Source organism: Hoplias malabaricus, chromosome 5 (assembly GCF_029633855.1).
Source record: "Hoplias malabaricus isolate fHopMal1 chromosome 5, fHopMal1.hap1, whole genome shotgun sequence".
Taxonomy (NCBI): domain Eukaryota; kingdom Metazoa; phylum Chordata; class Actinopteri; order Characiformes; family Erythrinidae; genus Hoplias; species Hoplias malabaricus.
The window spans coordinates 46,569,073-46,590,475 of record NC_089804.1 but is presented as its reverse complement, the minus strand read 5'-3'; the positions used below and the strand labels follow the sequence as shown (position 1 = coordinate 46,590,475).

At 38.2% G+C, this 21,403-nt stretch overlaps 3 protein-coding genes across 4 annotated transcripts; 2 read left to right on the top strand and 1 right to left on the bottom strand.

Annotated features, from left to right (window-relative positions):
• The first annotated feature begins 9,084 nt into the window (after nucleotides 1–9,084).
• On the top strand, nucleotides 9,085–11,100 carry guca1b (guanylate cyclase activator 1B). The gene is made up of 4 exons (XM_066671262.1): nucleotides 9,085–9,354; nucleotides 9,539–9,688; nucleotides 10,239–10,353; nucleotides 10,743–11,100. The coding sequence occupies exons 1-4, from the start codon at nucleotides 9,154–9,156 to the stop codon at nucleotides 10,868–10,870; spliced, it is 594 nt and encodes a 197-aa protein (XP_066527359.1). The 5' UTR covers nucleotides 9,085–9,153; the 3' UTR covers nucleotides 10,871–11,100.
• Nucleotides 11,101–11,725: 625 nt separating this feature from the next.
• oard1 (O-acyl-ADP-ribose deacylase 1) lies at nucleotides 11,726–15,971 on the top strand. Of its 2 annotated transcripts, XM_066670936.1 has the most exons (6): nucleotides 11,726–11,864; nucleotides 12,541–12,582; nucleotides 13,885–14,050; nucleotides 14,366–14,424; nucleotides 14,772–14,884; nucleotides 15,102–15,970. In XM_066670936.1, exons 1-6 carry the CDS (start codon nucleotides 11,844–11,846, stop codon nucleotides 15,202–15,204), a joined length of 504 nt encoding a protein of 167 aa, XP_066527033.1. In that variant the 5' UTR covers nucleotides 11,726–11,843; the 3' UTR covers nucleotides 15,205–15,970. The 2 variants fall into 2 exon arrangements, with proteins under 2 accessions (XP_066527033.1, XP_066527034.1); XM_066670937.1 differs by lacking the exon at nucleotides 12,541–12,582 and having other exon boundaries at nucleotides 11,755–11,864; nucleotides 15,102–15,971.
• An 856-nt stretch (nucleotides 15,972–16,827) lies between these two features.
• apobec2b (apolipoprotein B mRNA editing enzyme, catalytic polypeptide-like 2b) lies at nucleotides 16,828–21,263 on the bottom strand. Its single transcript, XM_066670935.1, has 3 exons — nucleotides 19,147–21,263; nucleotides 17,984–18,519; nucleotides 16,828–16,940 (listed from the first exon to the last, which is right to left on the bottom strand). The coding sequence occupies exons 1-2, from the start codon at nucleotides 19,692–19,694 to the stop codon at nucleotides 17,985–17,987; spliced, it is 1,083 nt and encodes a 360-aa protein (XP_066527032.1). The 5' UTR covers nucleotides 19,695–21,263; the 3' UTR covers nucleotides 16,828–16,940; nucleotide 17,984.
• Between the last annotated feature and the right edge of the window lie 140 nt (nucleotides 21,264–21,403).

Here is a 21,403-nt window from a genome sequence, read left to right as displayed (position 1 = left end):
TATGTTTGGTACAAAAGTAAAAAACAAAACATGGTGTGTTACTAAAAGCTCACCATACCAACAGGAGCTGTTTTTCTTTAGGTGGAACTGGCTCTTAAGTCATGTTGGAGGGAATTATGAACAATCAGTGAATATCAGTGTGTTGTTGCCCAAAACCTTCAGGCCTTCAGGTGTTCTTCAGGTCACCACACAGATTTGGATTCAGGTCTAGGCTCTGGGTGGGCCATACCAAAACCCTGATCATTTTTTAAAGGAGCCATTCTTTTGTTGATGGTGGAGGTATGCCATTCTAATAGATTCCCACCCATAAAGATTGAATGCTGTTATAAAATCAAAAGGTGCTTCAGTCAAGTATCAGTTTAAAGGTGTGCATATATTGTCACGGGGACGGGAAGAGTGGACTTACGGAGGCGGACACACTCGCTACAACACAGATAATTTAATAAAGAGATAACACAACAAACGAACTTGACGAGAAACACGAAATAACATTACTTATAAACATAGGAAAGAGCACGAAACAACACTACAGGACTGGGGCAGGAAACAGGCAAGAGATCGAACGAGAAACGAGCTAGAGAAACTCAGACTTGACTAGAACAGAGCAAAACAACAACACAATACAAACACAAACGACCGATCACAGGAAGTGAGTGAAGAGGACTTAAATACAAGAACTAACAAGAAACACCTGACACAGATAACGAAGGAAAATGACAAAGAGGCGGAACAAAGGTGGAGCTAGGGTGGAACGAGGGCGGAGATATGAACAATGATAGACAGAAAGAGCCACAAGGAAGGGGAAAACAAACAAGAAAGTGCCAGGATGTGACATATATGAATGCGGACATGTTATATTAACATTTATATTTTTGTATTTCCACCCTAAAAGACTGTTTGTTTGTTAAAAAAGTTTATTTGTACTGATTATGTCACATTTCAGGATTTCTGAAATAATTCAAATTGCTCTCATCTTTTACATCACAAAGACCTTGAATTTTAACAGGTGTGTATAGTGCTTATATCCACTGTACATGTCATACAGACCCACAGTGTTGAGTTGTCCTTTTACAGTGGAATAATAGACAGAAATACATGGATTTCAAATTACATCAAGAAAGAGATTATTTTTAATAGATCATAATGTTTTATTTTCTCAATATGTTTTAATAATCCACTGACACTTTTACAGAAGGGCAGTTTTGACAAAGAGTTACATAAATGAAGGGTGGTCTTTCACTTTTGCCCATCACTGTAGTTGATAAGTGCAGTGGAACTCCAGAAGAATTAGTGTGGTTGGAAAGATGTTTGAGGTACTGCTTATGTGCGGAGAGGGTGTGCGACACAAAGCATGTTGGTCATTCTGATTATATTCTGGCCTGGTCTCTGATGATCTCATATCTTGCCATTATCAGAAGGCCCAGTGTTTGACTTTGTAATATGACACTTATACATATTCACTCTCTCATATTTAGTTTCCAGGGTGTGCCTCTATCTGATGAATGCTGTGTTGATGGCAAAGACATTCATGTACCTCCAGCAACTGAGTGACACATGCCGTGCCCGCAAACACAATCATCAAAGAAGCGCTTACATACAGTCCTGCATTCAAACACATCCACACACCCACTCACATTCAGTATGTCTTGTTTGTTTAGATTAACACCTCCCTAATGATACAACTGTGATACTCCGCTGGCTGCCAGCAGTCTTTTGCAGCATGTCATGGTAAAAATGTTAGCTGATGATAGATAGAGGTTCATGGCTGTGTGCAGCTGTGACAAGGTTTGCTTGCTCAGAGACAACCCAGAAAGAGGGGAAAGCTCAAGAGGATGAGGAATGAGTGCTATTCTTTCCACCTTCTCAAAAAAAGATTATTTTTGTTATCCTGCTGTGAGGAAACACAAGTTTTGCTGCACTACAAACGCAAAGCATGTTTCTGGCATTGTGTGTGGCTTGAATTTTCGAAGACATGTGACAGTCGGTAACAGCCTCCAGGCTTTGCAGGAGCTGGTGATGTCTGAGGAGATTAGCTGAGATGATTCTAAAAACAATATACCTCTTTTTCTATATGTATTCTGCAGCGCGATAAGGCTCTTGAGTGCAGTGCACTATAGTAAACTGTTCTAACCATGCATAAATCCTGCAGTCACTGCTTAGACGCCCCTATCCAAGGCCATTTCTTTTCATCTGCCAACAATATGTTCTTGGAAGAGAAATTTTAGACAAATAAGAGACATTAGGAGTGGGAGCAATATGAAATATTTTCTGAATTTCAGGTTGTAGAGAGCCAGAGAATTTCATAACTGGCACTAATACAAATCTTACCAAGCAAGTTTTTTATTTTACTTCACCAAAGTATATATCGTATTTATTTTACTTCACCAAAGTAGAATAGATTCCCCCAGTTTGTTTTGTGCATTTTCAATAAGGAACACAGAGTGTATAGAACACCTGGACTTTCAGTAGCAGTTGTGTTACTGTGATTTTGATCATGTTTCTCTGTGTCATGGATATTTACCTGTGGTGAATCTCTAGTTTGGATCAGTGAATTAACCCAGCTATTCCCCTGTGCTTTTGTGTTTGGTTGGTCTATTTGTTAGTTTTTTGTCCATATGTAAGGTGACAGATTGTCATTGTTCACCCTTTCTTTCTTAAATGCAAAGAAGCTGGGTCTGTCCTTTCTCTATGATGCTGTGTTTTGACCTTTGTGATTGGTGTGTAAGTGCAGATTGTGCTAGCTGATGGTGTTCGACACACAGGGCTGGTCCTATGTTCCAGAGCATAGCAAAGAGTCTGTGCCTCTACTTTAGAAAAACCTGCCAAAGAGGAGCTTAGTCGAAGAACAAAGGAAAGAAAAAAAAAAGCAGCACTGTTAAAGCTAGTGTCCAGAGGACACATGAATACTGGCTCAACCCCGAACGGAATCTCCTGTGTGATAACGTATATGAAACATGCCACTGCAATCTCACAGTAGAGGACAGTTTTATATTCTCAGATTTGTGCCTGTGGCAGGTTTTTGCCATGTTGACATCCCTCACATCACAATAATATTGGAGGCTATGGTACACAACAGAATTACTTGAAGAGAATCAGCAGAGACAGTGTGCTTGGCCACAGCCAGCCGTGGGGAGCCAACCATGTCCTTTAGCGTTATTCTACTCCCATGGGCAGAGCAAGAGCTGTTCGTTCTGTAGGTTAAGCCAGTAACCACTATGTGCTGAACGAAATTCATCGCAGCAGACCTAAAAATAGCAAGGTGTTCCTCGGCTAGCTTTTCTAACACAAATTTTGAAAAGAACTAGGCTTGAAGGTGAGTGAGCTGACTACCATGTTATGATTCTCTCCACCACCTCTGCGCATGCTCCTCTGACAATCAATTTGAAGCAATTTTTAAACAAAGCAAACTAAATAGTGTCTCTTGACTTTTTCAAGACCTAAGAATTTATGTAGCCAGAGGCATTGATTTGTACTTGTATAAAAACAACATTTTACAGCCTTTCTATGCTGGATCAATTTATGAACATCACCATTTTCGGGGCTGTGGCACGCATGGTTGATAAGACATCACAGTATACAAGCACACCAACAGTGTTCCCATTTAAAGCATGTGTAGGAGCTATAACAGACCGACATAGCTTCATAATGATGTCAAGAATTTCATCATTAGTAAGGAGGGTAAGCTTGTGTAGCAAACCCACGTTGTAGAGAAATGTCAAAGTGTGAGAGATTTGTTCATCCAGTAGATTGCTTTACATAAACTAACATGGATTCATTTTCATGGAGTGTTGCTTGTCAAAGAGTGTTGAACAGTGACATTAGAAAGTATGAATGTAAGACACAAGAACAGCATTGTACTGAAGTTGTGAAATGTGATGTTACAGTAATGGACCACCATTGCACCTAAAAAGCCCCCTCTATTCTTAAGTGCAGATTATATCAGCATATCACATGGAAACCTTCACTCAGACTGGCATGGTTGCTGACAGCGCTCTGGGATAACACAGGTTCATGCAGGTTTGTGCCAGCGGCTCCAGTCCAGTAGTTCAGTGCCTATATATGTGAGGTAGTGCCTCTACTATGATTTCTCTAATAAAAAGATTTGAGCATTGCTGTCTAATCTTGTTTCACTGTCTTTATCAATGCCTCATCTTTTTCTCTCCAATCTGGAATGTGTCAGAAGCCCTCCAGTGCACCCTGGACCATGAATGAATGCATCTGGCCAGCTCACAGAAAAGTGACAAATGGATCCCACTCAAATGTCACCTCCATTCATTATAGATGAAGTAGATGCCACCAAAACATCTTCAAATGTCGCAGTAGGGCCTTGCAGGCAAAATTATTTTCTTGCTTTGTTGCTTTGCCTGTTAGACCTTTGATTTATGACTCTGTGGTCTAGCAGTGGTCCAAATGGATGGGGGAGTGACATAAAAGCTGGTATTTTCTATGTCTTTGTTATTTAGCATCATTTTAGAGGACAGATGTGCTGGTCCACTGAGCATAAGGCCGGAAATGTCAAATGCTTACACTGTGGCCCTGCTGTGTTATGTCATTAAATGCACAGCCTGGCACTGAGCCAATGGAAGGTTTTCTTGACCATTGTTTAATCCAGCATATAATCACAGATGAACTGTGGTTGTTGACAGGGTTTTTTACCCCCTTATTTGCGTTGTCAGACATTGACCTTTTAGGGATATTAGCTGCATCTCACTAACAAAGGGCAGTTAATTAATGTGATATCCAGATCGATCTCCTCCTTTTGTTTTTCCACCTCAATTTCTATCCTCATTAACAAGGGACAGGCTGTTTGATCTGAGTCATTGTGTTCTCTTTACAGCGATACGCCCTCTTTGTAAGCCTTTCATATCATCTCCTAAATAATGAAACCTTTTAGTATATAAATACTTGTAGACTGCTGACATTCAAACATCCTTCATGGTATCATTTGTGTCGAAAGGACAACTGAAGCTATATGGAATAAGTCTTTACATTTGCAGGTTTATGTCTGTTGTTTTACATTTACATTTTTTACATTTTTACATTTTACTGTTGTCATATAAAATTTATGTAGGTGTCATGTAGTCTTATATGACACCTACGTATATCTCACCGCAGTGAAGTTTAAGTGCAGCCCTTAACACTGTCATATCCCTCCTCCTGAGTGTGTGAGAGAAACCGTTTTGTTCGCTACCGTGGCAACTGGCATTTTTGGGAGATTTCAAAATCCGGAGCAATGGACCACTGTGCTTTTGTCATGACTGAATGCACACTTATGTACACTGAAATGTGAAGTTTAAGGTGGTCAGATTTTCTTTAAAGAAGGCAGGGCAAATCTTAGATATCAATGCACTGTTTAATGCCAACCCACACTTGAAGTGTTACAGCATTGCAAACGATTATAGATCTTTTAATCTCAATTATATTATATATTTATTTTTATTTATATTAATTATATTATATATATATATATATATTTAAAAGTGTGTCTTCCATTAAACCTGTATTTGGAACTAATTACAGCTATTATACATTCACAATGAAAGACAAAAGAACCACACAAAACCTGAATCAAAACCACCAGCCAACAACATACTGTGTCACAACATACTCTATGAAGCACTGACATCTAGGGAAATGTTCAAATATTACACCATAGTGGGGGGGATGAAAACTGTCCATAGCAGCATGGGTAACAGATTTCTTTCCCATTTGCCTGTAGTTTTAAATACAGCTGTAAGTATTTTTCAAATATTATAAGACAACTTATAAAATTACTTTATATTTTACACCTTATATGTGTCGTACGAGCCTAAAAAGCTTTTCTGTAAAAGCTGTAGATGAGTCTTTAATGTGATTTGATTGAAGTTTGTAGTTTAAAAAGATACACAACAATGTATTTTTTCCAAGGCAGGATACATCAAATATCAAACTCAGCTTCACTGACTGGAAATCCTGGCACCAGATACGCTCTTTAACCATCAGTGACCTTAAAGGTTTAAGCAATGTTCACATCACAACAGCCTGCATTTACAAACCCAATTAAAAAAATTGAAACCATGATTTATTTATTCTATTGAATGGTTATTTAAGTGGCAAAAGTGCAATATTGGAAGATTTGTTTGTGTGTGTGTGAATATATAGGAATATGAAAGTTACTAAAGTTATAAAAGGAGCATCCAGCTCAGGGATCTCAGGGATGAAAGCATATATGGATCAGTATTCACCGTATATGCTTTGTGTCAAACTTTGTGAGATAATTGTCAATCAGTTAAAAAAAAATAACCGATTTAGGATTGGTGCTATTAAGCGTCTCCAATGCTCCTAAGAGTGCATCTATTAAAAATCCCCTTGAAAGTGTGAACTAATCAGGATTGTTTCCAAGGAGAAATGCACTGAATTATTATTTACCATTATTTATTATTTATCAGTGTGATCTGATTACCACTGGGTGCCCCTCATGGTTGCTTTAAAAATCACTTAATTTTTTTTTTTTTTTTTTTTGCTTTGTTTGAAGGGCATTCTAATTGAAGCTAATCACACTACAAAAGCATTAGTAAACTTTAGTGACTGTATTAATTTTAGTACCGTATCATCTGACATTCACACAATGAGACATGTTATTTCTAATGTAAGCAACTGAGGCCTCCATATTCTTCCATGGTACTGAATCATAATCCAATTAGGACATTACTTAATGATGCCTTGTGGATGGCCTTGACACTTCTAGGGTAAGAGAGCTTATCCCCATGAAACATGCAGTCAGCATATTGGAGTAGGTCTCTGAAGTGCACACATCTCCTCATAATTGCACAACTGTCACCAGCCTGACACTCTCAGGAAAACCTTAATTCGCTGAAATGTTTGAGGAGAAAGAAGGAAAATGATGGTTAATACCTCTTGATGTACCATGACAACCTTTAAAACTGTGCTGTTCTATTGACCCATTTTTCCTGAAGTCTTCACTTAACACAAAGTCTGGCTTGTGTTATGTGTTATGTTAAGGCTTTACATGAATGTTGGAACATTGCTGTGAGAATTTGATGGCATTCCCATCACTGTCCTTGATTGGAATTTAAAGTGTCTCATTAAATCATACTTTTATCTTTGTGTTTACAACTACACATCTGTGTAACTAGTGGGTGAAGTTTATTCGTTGTCATTCATTGTCTGTAACCACTTATCCAGTTCAGGGTCTCGGTGGGTCCGGAATCACTGGGCGCAAGGTGAGAACACACCCTGGAGGGGGCTATAGTCCTTCACAGGGCGACACACACTCACACATTCACTCACACACTAAGACTTATGAACACTGCTGAGTAGCCAACACCAACACCAACATGTGTTTTTGGACCGTGGAAGGAAACCAGAGCGCCTGGAAGTAACACACAGGGACAACACGCAAACTCCTCACAAACAGTCCCCTGGAGTGGGGCTCGAACCCACAACCCCAGGACCCTAAATTTGTTTAATTAATTAATTCTTCTTAATCGATGCCTACAAATCTCTGGAATTCAAATGACATGCACATTTACAAAAAGTTTTTTTGCAGTAAATATATTACTTATGAAGGCAATCTTACAGCCTGTAATGGCATACCAATGTTTTGCAGTGTGTTACATCAGCCATGCATTTTCCACATAACTTATCAATACAATGCTTCTCTGTCCACTGTGATGCATTGCAAAAGCTCATAAATGCAATTCATTTCTTGTGGAAGACAGCAGAGTGAGGTAGGCTTCTCAGGGTGGGTTAGTTTCTTAGCTCCTCCTACCTCAGACATAGTCAGTTAATCATTCATATTTTTAAAAGTGAGCTATAAGGCTAACTTGTTAACAAACACTAGAAGTCAACAGTCACAAGCCTTTCTCTAAATACATCCTCAAAACCTCTCTCAACCCACTCACCCCACATCCAGCTCTTCAGTAAGGTGTCTAATGGGTATTTCCCAGAGAGGGATTAATACTAGTCTTGGACTATATCTTTCTTTCAATGGAATATTACCATTCAGAATGCTGTGTATTTCAGGACTAGGCTTAATCACTGTCTGGGAAACCACACCTAAGACTTCTTAATGTCATTTATAACACAGTGCAATTTGCTCTGAATAAATGTTTGCGGAATGGGTAAAATCGATGGAAATGTCAAACTTTGAAGTTCTGCTGAAGTATTAATGTTTTCTCTGATCTAACAATCAGTGTTCATCTTCATCATCACATCACTTACTTGCTTATGCTTGTCTAAGTCTGGCTGCCAAGTCTGTGCTTCAATATAAGCTAATAGCTGAAGTGTGCTATTACCATATCAAAGTTACCCATGAAACATGGAGTAACATTATGTAAGTAGCAATTTTAGGGGTGTCAATATTTTCATAGGGAGTTAGTTATGATATGGTGCTGGATTTGACAGCCCCTCCTCCACCACCAGCAGTTACATCACTGATACTAGAGGAACAGGACTTGGGAACACTGCCCCAGATCTTATCTTTGAAGAACACTATAATTAGTAGTCAACGGGGAAATGAGTAGCCTAAACGACTCATCTGATTGGCTGGTTACAAGTGGGATTCTGCTTTTGATTAATATTTTCATATTTGTTGATGCATATCTAAGCAGTTAGATATGTAAGTGCTCTGCTCTGTCTCCAGAAAGAAAAACATCTTTCAGGCCAAAGACCATGAGGTGAAACATATAAAATAAAGTAATTAAAGCAGGCAGTTTTATAGTAAGCATGCAAACTGAATCACTTAGCTGTGCCCTTAGAAGTTTGTGCATGTGCTCTAGGGGAATACAGTGTTCTGCACTCTAATCCAAGAACTGTAGTAAAGCTTCTCTTCATCGGCCTGAGGACTAACCGCGGGAGACATGTTGATATGAATAATCCCTGCAGCCATGTGATCTAAACAGTCCTTGTACTGGATCCTAAATCCAGTAGGGCACAGACACTACAAGGTTAGGGGAACTTTTTCACTTTTGCCAATGGTACCTTCTTTCAAAGAGCAACTTTTCAGGCATTTCTAAGATCTTTTATTACCAACCCCTGACCATATGGAATGTTTTAACTGAAGACATTTGAAGTAGCAGAAGGCTCTCAAATATGAGCTTAACCATTTTTGGCTAAAAAGCACAATCTGAGTGTTTGAAACCCACTGGCGTGATGGGTCAGCGGCTCAGTGACGATTCAGACGATAAGGAGATCGATGTTGCTGAACTGCAGGAGTGGTATAAGAAGTTTGTTGTAGAATGCCCAAGTGGAACCCTCTTCAAGCATGAATTCAAGAGTTTCTTTGGTGTAACTGACAACCAAGAGGCTGCGGACTACATCGAGAACATGTTCCGGGCCTTTGATAAAAATGGGGTGAGTGATGCAGTCTTTTCTTCTGCCAACAACCCACTGATTGCATTTTAATTATAAAAACCCAGCGGTGATTTTAGTATGAATTATGGAGTTAATTAATTGTCTCTATGCCCCAAACAAGATTGTACAACATTCAGCTTTGTGTATGATTGGCAGTCTTTCTTTTTCTCCTTTTTATCCATAGGACAACACTATTGATTTTCTGGAATATGTTGCAGCCTTGAATCTGGTCTTGCGAGGCAAGCTGGAGCATAAACTGAAATGGACTTTTAAAATGTATGATAAGGATGGAAGTGGCTGCATCGACAAAACAGAGCTGAAGGAGATTGTGGAGGTAATCACTTTCCTGCTTCCTTATCATTTATTTAATCGCACTGATTCAGATGTTCCTTGAGATCTCACCGTAGCTGTGTTTATGTGCAAAATAATGACAAATTCTGAAGACGTGATTGCGCGGTGAGACAGGATTAATGTCACGACTGTACTCATGAAAGAGACACAATGACACTGACATTTTAACGAGGAAGAATGGCACGGGATGATTATGTGTTTGACCTCTATGATTGCCAGACGTGTTATGTGTAGCTGTTATGCCACACATGACTAGTGTCACACACAATCAAGACAAAGCAATTGATTCAACACAGATTAGATGTCTTTGCTAACTACATGATGATTTGTATAATTGTATTATAATGAGTCATTGATCTGCAGACAATATTCTAGTTACTGAATCACTTATTTTTCTGTAACTACTCTGGAACTAATATTTAAAAATATATAATATATAATATATATAATGAGATAAAAAATCAATAACCATGCAGTCCTTCAGAAAATCTGATTTTTTCATATTTTTTATGTATATCTGGCCTGTTTTTCAGTCAATATACAGAATGAAGAAGGCCTGTCATGGGGAGTTAGATGAAGAGTGTAACCTCCTTACACCGGACCAGGTGGTGGACCGGATATTTGAGCTAGTGGATGAGAATGGAGATGGTGAGCTCATTATGTTTTTATGATGGTTGGTGTAACATTATGGGTAATGTAGGGGTCTTCTATGCAGGATTCTAGTGTTCAGTTCCCTGCCCAGGTAACTTTGGCAAGACTACAAGCACTACATCAGCTGCAGTCTCTGTAACATCATTACAGCCAAATTACAATTTCTTTACATTATAATCTGCCAAATGCCTAAAATGTAAACAAATGCAGAAGTTCTGTTCATCTGAACTTGCTAAGACTGCAGTGTATTTTCTATAACAAGGAACAACGATTTCCCCACATTTCCAGGCCACGGGAATGCTTTCACAAGCACTTCAAAGCCTCATTGAAGCACCAGTGCAGTTTACAGAAGTGAGTGACTGTGAGTTTGTTTCCTGTGTTCACAGGGGAACTGTCACTGGACGAGTTTGTTGATGGCGCTCGGCGTGACAAGTGGGTCATGAAGATGCTGCAGATGGATGTGAACCCCGGAGAATGGATCAATGAGCATAGGCAGAGGGGTGCCAACTTCTGAAGCTCCTCCCAATAGCCCTCAATCTCCCAAATTCCCACCCATTTATCTGTCCACATTTTACAGTTGACCAAAAACCTCACCTGTTCAGGGGATGAAGAGCGCCGGTAAAAGAGTACACAGAGGGAACCTTAAGCATTTTCCTTCAGCACACATTGACTTACCGCAAGAGACACAGGGGAAATGATAAAAGAAAATGAACTTTCATATCCCTTATCCCCTCTTCTCATCAGTAGTGCTTCAACTGCAATGTCCCTCCTTCTCTCCTTTTTAACTTGGTATAAATCTTCTCTTTAATTCCACTCTTTCTGGCCAAGAATGGAAAACAGTGCTACTCAGCTGAGATACATGCTAACGTCTGATCTCAAATAGATATAACAGTAAGCTGGAGACTCTTGACATGAAATATGTACATACTGTCTGTGTATATTATATTATATATATTTACACAAATAAAAAACAGTAAGAGTGCAGTATTAAGAAGACTGTATGCCAACATAAAAACTGATAAATAAACTTGATATGTTCAATAACATGTGTCTTACATTGTCTGAGTTATAGAAGGTAAATAATAAAAAAGATAAATTCTCACTGAAGCCATCATAGACTTCATCTTCACTCTTTGATGACTCACAGAGACAAGGGTAGAAATATTAAAAATAAGCATATATTCAGGACAGTAGATCTCCAAAATTGTCGACGTTGCCTTTAAGAGGTGTCTGGATACTTTTGTCATGTGGAGTAATTGGCCAATGCAAAATATGATTTACTGCCAATAGCAGTTTATCAGTGGCTGATGCAAAACATGATTGACAGGTTTCTCCTCCAAGAACCCGCCCATTATGTTCTTCGGTCTGAATTTATTCTACCGCCTGGTGGCAGCCGTGCGCCAATCCGGAAGATAAACAGAAACCTCGCGTACTCTTATCACAGCGCTGCTTGAATCCAAAGACGTTAATAGTAAAATAAGTAGAGTATGTGTTCAAGAGACGAGAAAGTAAGCGCTTTCTTTGTGTTTTTATCAGGTGGATAAAATTATTCTGTGGTGAGCTTTTAGCTGGGTTTGATACAGAGCTGGGTTTAGAGGTCTTGGTTTGAAGAACTGGGTTTAAAGGTCTTCGTTTAAAGAGCTGGGTTTAGATAATGGTGTTCGATAGAGAGAGCTTGGTTTGTTGGGGTGGGTTTACCAAGGGAGGGAGCTGAGTTTACGACGCTGACGTTGGCTAATTATTCGCCATTTTTTGTTCGGATATATTTTGTTCCTCCTTAAATGGTGCAGTAGTTGCATTCTGTCGCCGCTAGATGGCAAAGTACGAACACAACTTCCACACCGTGGAAAAATTACACGTTTAGCTTCATTCCGTGGATATTATCTCTTTATTTTCAAAGTGTGTCAAAAATCTGAAAGGCTCACTGGAGATACAATATAACAGACTATTAATATCCTGAAGATGAAGAAATTCTACTTCCCTTATAGAAAGGGCTGATTTACTCATTAAATAACTGTAAATGGTGGATTATTTAATGCTAAAGGTGTTGTCACTGTCACATTCTTGGCTGGTTATGTTTAGCTGAATAATATTAGCTGCTTTTCCTTTCATTTTAATGTTTTGTTTCGTTTCAATTTGTTGCTTTCTAGTTTGTCTAATATATTATTCTGGTTTGTTTGTCAGATGTTAAAAAATGGCAACAGGAAACTTGGTGGGAAAGAAGATGTAAGTGAAATAAATGCTGTAATCCGTAGTCAACATGTATTTAAAATTGATACACCTAGCAAATATTAAATTCAATTAAATGAATCCAAAGCAAATGAACACATTACAGATGGAAAACAATACCATGTTGGTTAAATAGCCGAAGCCTCAAATATCCATCCATCCATCCATCCATTATCTGTAACCGCTTATCCAATTTAGGGTCGCGGGGGGTCCAGAGCCTACCTGGAATCATTGGGCACAAGGCGGGAATACACCCTGGAGGGGACAAGCCTCAAATATTGTTTTGTTATTTCAAAGTTTAAGTACAGAACAAAAATAAACTTTCTTCAATGTAGGGAAAATTTTGTTATTTGCATTTCTAAAGCAAATACTGGCACAGGTTTAAAAATGCAAATTAGTCTGCAGTCAAAAGAGAATGCTTACACACCTTAAAGGTGATTCAAAATTTTAACAAAAAAAAAAAAAAAACTTTTTTTGAAATCCTGAGAATGTTTCCTCCTCATTCACTAGCTCTCCAGTCTGTTCTTGTGCTTTAATGTGTTTACGAAAGCACAGTGTCTGTAAATGGCTTCTGTTCTGAGCTTCTGAATGTAAACAAACCAGAGAACTGTGTTTCCCTACATGTGTAGACATCCCCTTTAACAAACTGTTGGATTAATTGAAAAAACATGGCTCCAACATAAGAGTAGTCAGTTACAAAAATGGAATGAATCATAAAGTTATAAAAAGAAAACCTACAGATAGACAAATGGAGAGGTCAGATTATCAGGATAAAAAAACTAAGGGGAGTTTGCCTTATAAATAGAAAATGCAGAACAAAATAAATGGGCTGAAACAAGAGTGACGTTTTCTGATAGAACTGCAAAAATTCAGCTGAATGATGTAGGAGTTTCAGGGCTTTAGAGCATAAAATTGTGTTCTCTGAAGTGAAAGACCACCATTGAATATCCTTTTGAACATGACACAATGGTATTTTTTTGTTAAAATTACATCCAGTATCTGTGTCTGACTTCACTATAGTTTTTGTGTCTGAATGAAACAGAACCACAAATTAAACCTTGTAACATTTGCTCTTAAGTTTCCCCAGACTTTTAAAAGCAGTTACTGCAGAAAAGGGGAACAAGTTAACACCTTTTCACTTCACAAGAAATATGTAAGATTGAGTCCCCAAAATGTTGGCCAAATAGTGTATATTAAATAGATATAAATGTAGGTAGCCTGCATTATTATGTTTTGTCTGTAAGAGTTACCGTATAGAATGTTTGTGAGTAAGTTTGGATGTCTTTCTCTCCTGGTCAGTGGGCAGTAGTGGGCAGAAAGCTGACTTATGTGAAGGGGGATCTGTTTTCCTGCCCTGCAACAGATTCTCTGGCTCACTGCATCAGCGAAGACTGCCACATGGGAGCTGGAATCGCTGTATCATTTAAAAGGAAATTCAAAGGAGTGGATGAACTCATCCAACAACGTGAGTTTTACTCATTAAATTAATTTAATGCTTCAATTACTCATTAAATAAACAGGCTACTATCTCTCAGCTCTAGGTCTATGCGTTCTAACAGGACCCTCAACAGGATGAAGTGTTTACAGACAATTAATTAATTAAACTTTTATTTGGGGTTTATGTTTGGTTATACAACACCAAAGGACATTTTTGATCACTCACGATGTCCACAACTTGCTCAGGGCACATAACAAAAAAAACTTAGATAATTCAATGATGATTAACAGACATTTAACAGCGCATTAACCTATTTCAACTCTACATCCCCTATTTTTACAGAGAAGAAACCTGGGCAATGTGCTGTACTTAAGAGGTCGGGCCGATTTGTTTACTACCTGGTGAGATAAGTGTCATGGTGATATCACGGCTCAAAATTGTTTCTTTGCTAAAAAACCCTGTGATGTTTCACTAGAGCTGGACTGCCCAAAGTTGGCCCATGAATATGTTGATTTGGTCAGAAAATCAGTGCATCCCTTAACCAATGGGAAACAAATATATTTGTAAACTCTTCCTCTATGTTCTCTCATTCTATACACATATCACTTTGACCTACAAAATAAAAAGTTTGGGCACCCCTGTTCTAGAGGTCTTAGAATAGACTTGAAACACAAATAAATGACTGTTTTGCTAAAGGGATGTTTGCAAGTTTTATTGACACTGCATTTTTTCCCCATCACTCTTTCAGATTACAAAGAAGAAATACAATCACAAACCCACCTATGAAAGTATCAAAGAAAGCTTGGAAGCCATGAAGACACATTGCGTGGATAATGGCGTGACCAGGATATCAATGCCTCTGTATGAAACTTTCATATTACATACATTCACATTTAACCCTTGTTTTTGTAGTGCATTTTTGCAATTGGGAAGAGTTTTATTTTCTCACTTATGTTAATTTTAAAATAAATTCAGAATCACGTTCATTTTTAGTGGATTAATTTATAAAAATCTATCTACCTGTCTGTCTGTCTGTCTGTCTGTCTGTCTATCTCTCTGTCTATCTAATCTACCACAGGATTGGCTGTGGCTTGGATCAGCTAAAGTGGAAACTAGTATCTGTAATTATTGAAGACGTCTTCCAAAACACAGATGTTTCCATTTCTGTATATAGACTGTAACCTGCTGTAATACAGGTAGAAGGCTCACACTTGCACATTTTGTGGTTTGATGTTCTGCTGGAAATTCCAGTATGGATGTTTTGGGGATGTCACTACAGGGCTGTGAAAAGCATAACATGCAAAGGTAAAGACCAAATGAAACAATCCCTAAATCCCTGTCTAAACAGCGTACTTTGTTTAGAGGGTTTGTTGAGAGACTGATGGAGATACTGTCCACCACTAGATGGTGTCAGTGCTGTGACAAGTTTTTTTGTCTTTCCATTTAAGTGTCATTTTAATCAATGTTGTTTATTCAGAAATGGATTTTGTGGCAGTATTTATACTCCATTACACTCAAAGTGTGTTGTTCAGGGTATTTTACACACAAATACAGGTCTTTATTGCATTACAAATTTTAATCACAAATAGCATTGATTTTCAGCAGTAATGACTGCAGGTGGATATGGTGCAAAAGTGTATGGTGATATTTCCAAATGGTTTCTTAACCATAACTACTAATTATATTGAGTTTTAGATGTCCAGTTAATTATATTCTGCAATTTTGACATTACACTGGGCATTAATATCTCTTGCATAAATGGTGTGTTTCAGTTTAAGAGTTTGCCTTGTATTTAAAGGAACCTAAGATATAAGGGGAAAAATGACAAATATTTCTAGATTTCTGCATAATTAAATCATAACTATGTGAGCAGACATATGTTTAATGCCTCTAGGATATACTTTACAATGTTTTACACATTTACACAGCCCGATGCCTGAAATTCTATGACAATTTTAAATTAAATAAATATGAAATTCAAGAGAAGTTCATGCAAGGTTTTTTTAAAGGTGAATAATACAGAAAGAAAGTTTTTTAGATTTATCATATTGGTATCATTCTCATCATTACATATAAAAACAAAACATGTGCAGGCTCACATGTTGTTAATCAATACAATGCCTGTATGTCTCCCGTAGACGTCATAGACGTCACATGGTTCAACAACATACTTAAAGAAAATCTTAAACGGTAAGTTTTACATATCTACCCTTAAAAATGTTTATATGTTAGCAATTGAATACAGAAATTCTAGAAGCTTGGTGGAGTTTGCCTTGAAGCAGTAACAGTCAGTATTTCTTTACTCAGTTTGCAATCTTTTAATAGTTCTCTCTCTCTTGAGTTACTTTTTGGACCAAATCCAATTTAGTCTACTAAGAGATATTAATAGATGGTGTCTTGGCAGTGTGATTTTTTTTTGTTCAGTTCAAAGCTCAATTTCTGCCTGGGAATATAAGCCCTTGGTCAAAAATGATCATCATACAGAGGTACAGGGTTGAGTGTTGGCAAACATGTATACTTAAAAACTATTGCTGTGACATAAACAATACAAATTACAGATATATATTGATTGGTTTATGCAAAGTGACTTGTATCTGTCATTAGTGTGACTAGACCTGGCCTGCAAGAACCTGCATGCACTTTTTTTTTTTTTTTTCCAAAATCAGTAACATCATTTGCATGATCCACATATCCAGATGTGACAGTGGATAAAGACAACATTGATCTATTTATGCACAGGTAATTATGGTGTAAAAAAAAACATTTTCTTTTCTGTCACTTGGTCATACATTAAATACGTATACAGTCTAGGAACACAAGTGAGAAATAGTTTAAAAGAAAGAAATATAATTTTACAAGAATTAAAAAATAATAGCATGTACCATTTGAAGAGAACTGTATCCGTTTTGGACAAATCCTGGAAAGGAAAAAGAAGGATTGATGTAGTATTTTTAAGTCACAGTGTACGGACAATATTGTAGGTTTCAGTAGAAGAAACTTGAATAGTTTACGTTAACCAACTACATCCTACTAGACCTTATATATAGATAGAGTTTATATTTATATATGAGAGAGAGACTCACACAGTACTGTGTCTTAGGCACTTAAGATAATTATATATACTTAAACTAATATTATTAGGTATAAAAGTAGGTGTGAGTTTGAAGAACAATGTTAAATAACTTTTTTAATCTCATGCAGCTGTTTATACAATTTTAAAGGAACACTGTGTAATATTTTTATTAAAATTATTGCTTCAAAATTATTTTGATATTCCACAGGCAAGGCCAGGGCCGGTATTTATTATATAAGAAATGTCCTATAGACACAAGCTTATTTCCATGGTGCATATGACCTGGATTCTGCTGAGCTGCTGCTGTTCATTTCTGCACAAAAGTTTTACAGGTTTAACAGACTCTGTAAAAGGACAACATTAAAGAAACTGTAGGTAGTATTTTTATTTTATTTTGAAGGTATACGCTTCAAAATCATTGTGACGCTCCACTGAGCTGTAACAGGGAGAACAGAACACCTGCCATTGATACATCATTGCATTGCAGAAACTGCAATATGTAACTTTTGGAGGATTGTAGGACACCACCTTCTTCCCTCTCCCCATTGATTTCTGTACAGTGTAATAAAAATGAATTAAATTAAGGGGAGCCCCAAAAACAAAAGTCCAAATCTTACATTGTATTCCTTTAAATGTGCCCCTAATCTACTACTCTGAATAACCTACTTCACAGAAAACTTATAGAGGATCATTATTTTGCATCTGCTAGTGCTCTGTGTTCTGATTTCAGAACTGACATTGGGAAGTTGAATCTGTGCATTCTAGGTTTCCTTAAGCCAAAATACTTAAATTACCCTGAGGACATTTGAAACTGATGTAGTGCTTTTCCTGGTCATATACCAGGAACAACACCTGATTACTTAGAGGGGGTGAAGTGTTGTACATACCCTACTGCAGAATGTTTGTGAGCTTCTCATCGTAGTACTCGTAGCTATCTTGACAATCCTCCCAGGGAGTAAAATTTTCCTCTTCATTCTCTACAAAAGTGGACCAAACATAGGTAAAGTCCACAGGCCTCATCATCCTCATTTTGCACCCTGTCTGTGCCAGTGCCTTTAACCCCAACTGCACCTCAGGCTCCTCCCACAGGAAGAGGCGGGAGCAATGGATGTTGAGGCGGAGTGTCTTGCGGACTCTCAGTATCTCTCCCAGCTTAGCGGCACATGCTGCACAGGGACTGGACGATGTGTACCAGGTGACTGTGTAGCGCAGAGATTTGTCATACTGGGGCAACACCTGCTGGAAGAATGCCTCCTCAGCATGAATGCCTGAGTGCTCATCCTCCAGGTAACCACGGAGACTGTCGGGCTCCCCTGTGCTGCCCTGTATGTCCACCTGATAGCAAAGGAAGGTCTTGTTTCGACCAGAGGAGTACTCCACATTTTTGAATTGAAACTTGAAGAAGAAGGGATTGAGCCGGTCTCTGGGAAGGTACAGACAGTAACTGAATAGAAGACCCCCATGTAGACTTACAAGCATTTGTCTCAACCAAGGGTGGGCAACTCTAGTCCCGGAGGGATGGAGTCCAACACAGTTGCAATATTCGTGCCCAGACAATTCTAATTCAACACATTCAGTCAACTAGTTATCAGGATTATAGTTATTAGTAGTGCTTAACTTCAGACTGAAGTTGCCCACCCCTGGACTAAATTTATGTTGGGATGTGAAAGTTCATATTGTATTTACAGGCTTGTTAATATATAACACTTTTCTTACAGAATTGTCACTGGTGCTCTTTTAGTTATGGCATTAGCAGCACCTGAAATAAAACATGCTTAAATGTAAATCAAATGTCCTAAGTGTCACATGTCCACCCCACCATCTGTGATTCTTAAAATATTGAGTTTCTTTGACGTTCCATGTTACCAGTCAGTCCTCACTGTATACATCAACATAGGCACTGGCCTTCACATATTATTAGTAGCTAAATGTTAAATACACCACATTCAAGTACTGCGGGTATCTGTTGAAATAGCAGTTATGGAAGCTTTGTATTAGTTTATCAGTCCTTAAAGAACCCACAGTACACAATGTTATGTATATTCCTTACCCGACGATGATCTCAAATGGAGGTAACTCTATAGGCTCAAACTTGAATTCTCCATCCTCAGAACCCCCCTGTGCCCCTTCAGCTGTCTCCCCATTCCCATTTGCCTTCTCATCCTCTACCTTGGGTTTTTCTGGGGCCTTCTCTGGCTTCTTTTTCGTATTTTCATCTTTTTCTTTTTCCTTCTCGGCCTGGTCCTCCACCTTCTCCTTTTCAGTAGCCTTGGCCTCTACTTTCTTTTCTTTCTTTTTTACCAGACTTACTCTGCTGGTGGTCTTTTTATCTGCCATGATCGAGCTGAGCTGTATTTGCTGGAGAGTACAGCAGAGTGATTTAGCATATGACTGAAGCCTGTGTTTGTTCCTGAAGTCAGGGAGTGTGTCTGAAGTGACGATTGCAGTCTCAGTAGAATATGTAGCAAGTTGGCAGAGAATGGCATTGGGAGATATGAGGGCAGCTGCTCTCTCCTGTTTCCATGCTATAAAAAGCCCCAAGGATAATGCAGGGTTTTTTTTTTTTTTTTGGTGTGGATGTTGGGGGGGGGGATACATTTTGTTATTTCAGACCTGTTACATCAATGAGGTTAACACCAGTGATCTTAGTTCTGTAAATAGGTGTCTTTCTCAGCACTTTACATTTTCCAGTTTAAACTCAGAAACAACACTGGTAGATTATAACAGAGTGACAAAGGTAAATCTAGGTGTTTGCCTGGTTATTGAAGTTGTCTGCACACCAATGACAGGCAGTTTATTAATAACCTTTTTTTTTTTTTTTTTTTGGCAGAGGCTCTAGAGTGAGTCATTCTCTTCAGATACTGTCCCTGACCAGCTCAAGGCCATAATGCCCCACACCAGGGCCAGCTAAAGGTCACTTCAGCTCTGGCATTAAAAAGTAGTCAAATGAGCCAGACAGCTAGATAGAAACCAAATAGAAATGCTTTCAGTCCTGATGTTACATTTTTTCATAGAAACACTGAAACTGACTTAATCCTTATGAGATCCTCAGTCTCACTCTGGGAGGACACCAGAGTTTAAACTAGAAAATATTGAATATAAACAGGATAAACACTGTGGTTCAGTTTCAATGCACATGGCCTATTGGGGGATCACCATGGTATTTCATAATAGGGTGTTAATTAGAGACAATCTACTGCTGCTGTGCAACAAGTTAAATTAAGCAGTGACATATTTTGAATGAGATCTAGTGAATAGCTACCCCATATGCATGTTTGAGTTCAAACAATATGCAAGAAAATTTCATTTCTAAATTGCAGCAAGATTGCCTCTTTTGGTGTTTTATACATATATGGGGTGTAGATTATTATGCTAACCTGGGGATGTTTCATTTATGAGCTATGATATTGGTTTGTGTACACTGCATTCTTTACATAATGCATTCTTCGCCTTGGATTTGCCTTTTGGGTGTAATATAACAGATTGCGCTTATTATTTCTCTTGTATTCCCAGAGTAATGTAGTGACAGACCATCCATTTCATCTAAGTTGAAAATGGCCTGTCGGCACACTGCTACTAGCCTGGTAATTACCTCTGAAAAGAATTACTCAGCAGAGAGGGAAATTGAAATTGAGGTGCTGCTCCCCTTCTTCCATTCACTCTAAATATTCATTACATCTGCACTGCGCCACTACTCCCTACACTCTCATATCTAAATCCATCTGAAATTGCATTTATAGATGTGTAGGTGCTTCATGATAATGACCAGGAAAAAAGCTACCTGAACATTATATATATATATATATTTGTGTGTATATATATAAATATACATTTTTTGACTGATATGTACATGCAATGTCCCCTGATCTGTACCATGGCAGATTTCACCATTTTCTGACAAACTCTGTGGCAATGATTTTTTTATTAAAAATGATAATTATCTGGTTGCTATGGGATTCTGCCTTCTCTGTGTTGTGACAAAGAGAACAAAAAAAGCTGTTGTTTCCTGGCAGCTGATATGTTTGACTGAGAATTTTTCAAATCTTCTATTTACACACCAACTGCCAAACAATACATTACAGGCCTTCATTTCCTTCATGGTTTAATGCTCTTGCTATTCAACCATGCCAGCTGGAGACTCTGTTCAATTCCCTACAGGAATGAAATGTAATTATTTCCAATTACCCAGCCTGCCTGCAGCTTTCCGGTAGGCTGGATTTGTAAGCAAAGTACAAACACACAAAACATTTATCTGCCATACTGTCATTAGCTCCGATATCCTTCATGGTTATGAAGGTCATTTTGAC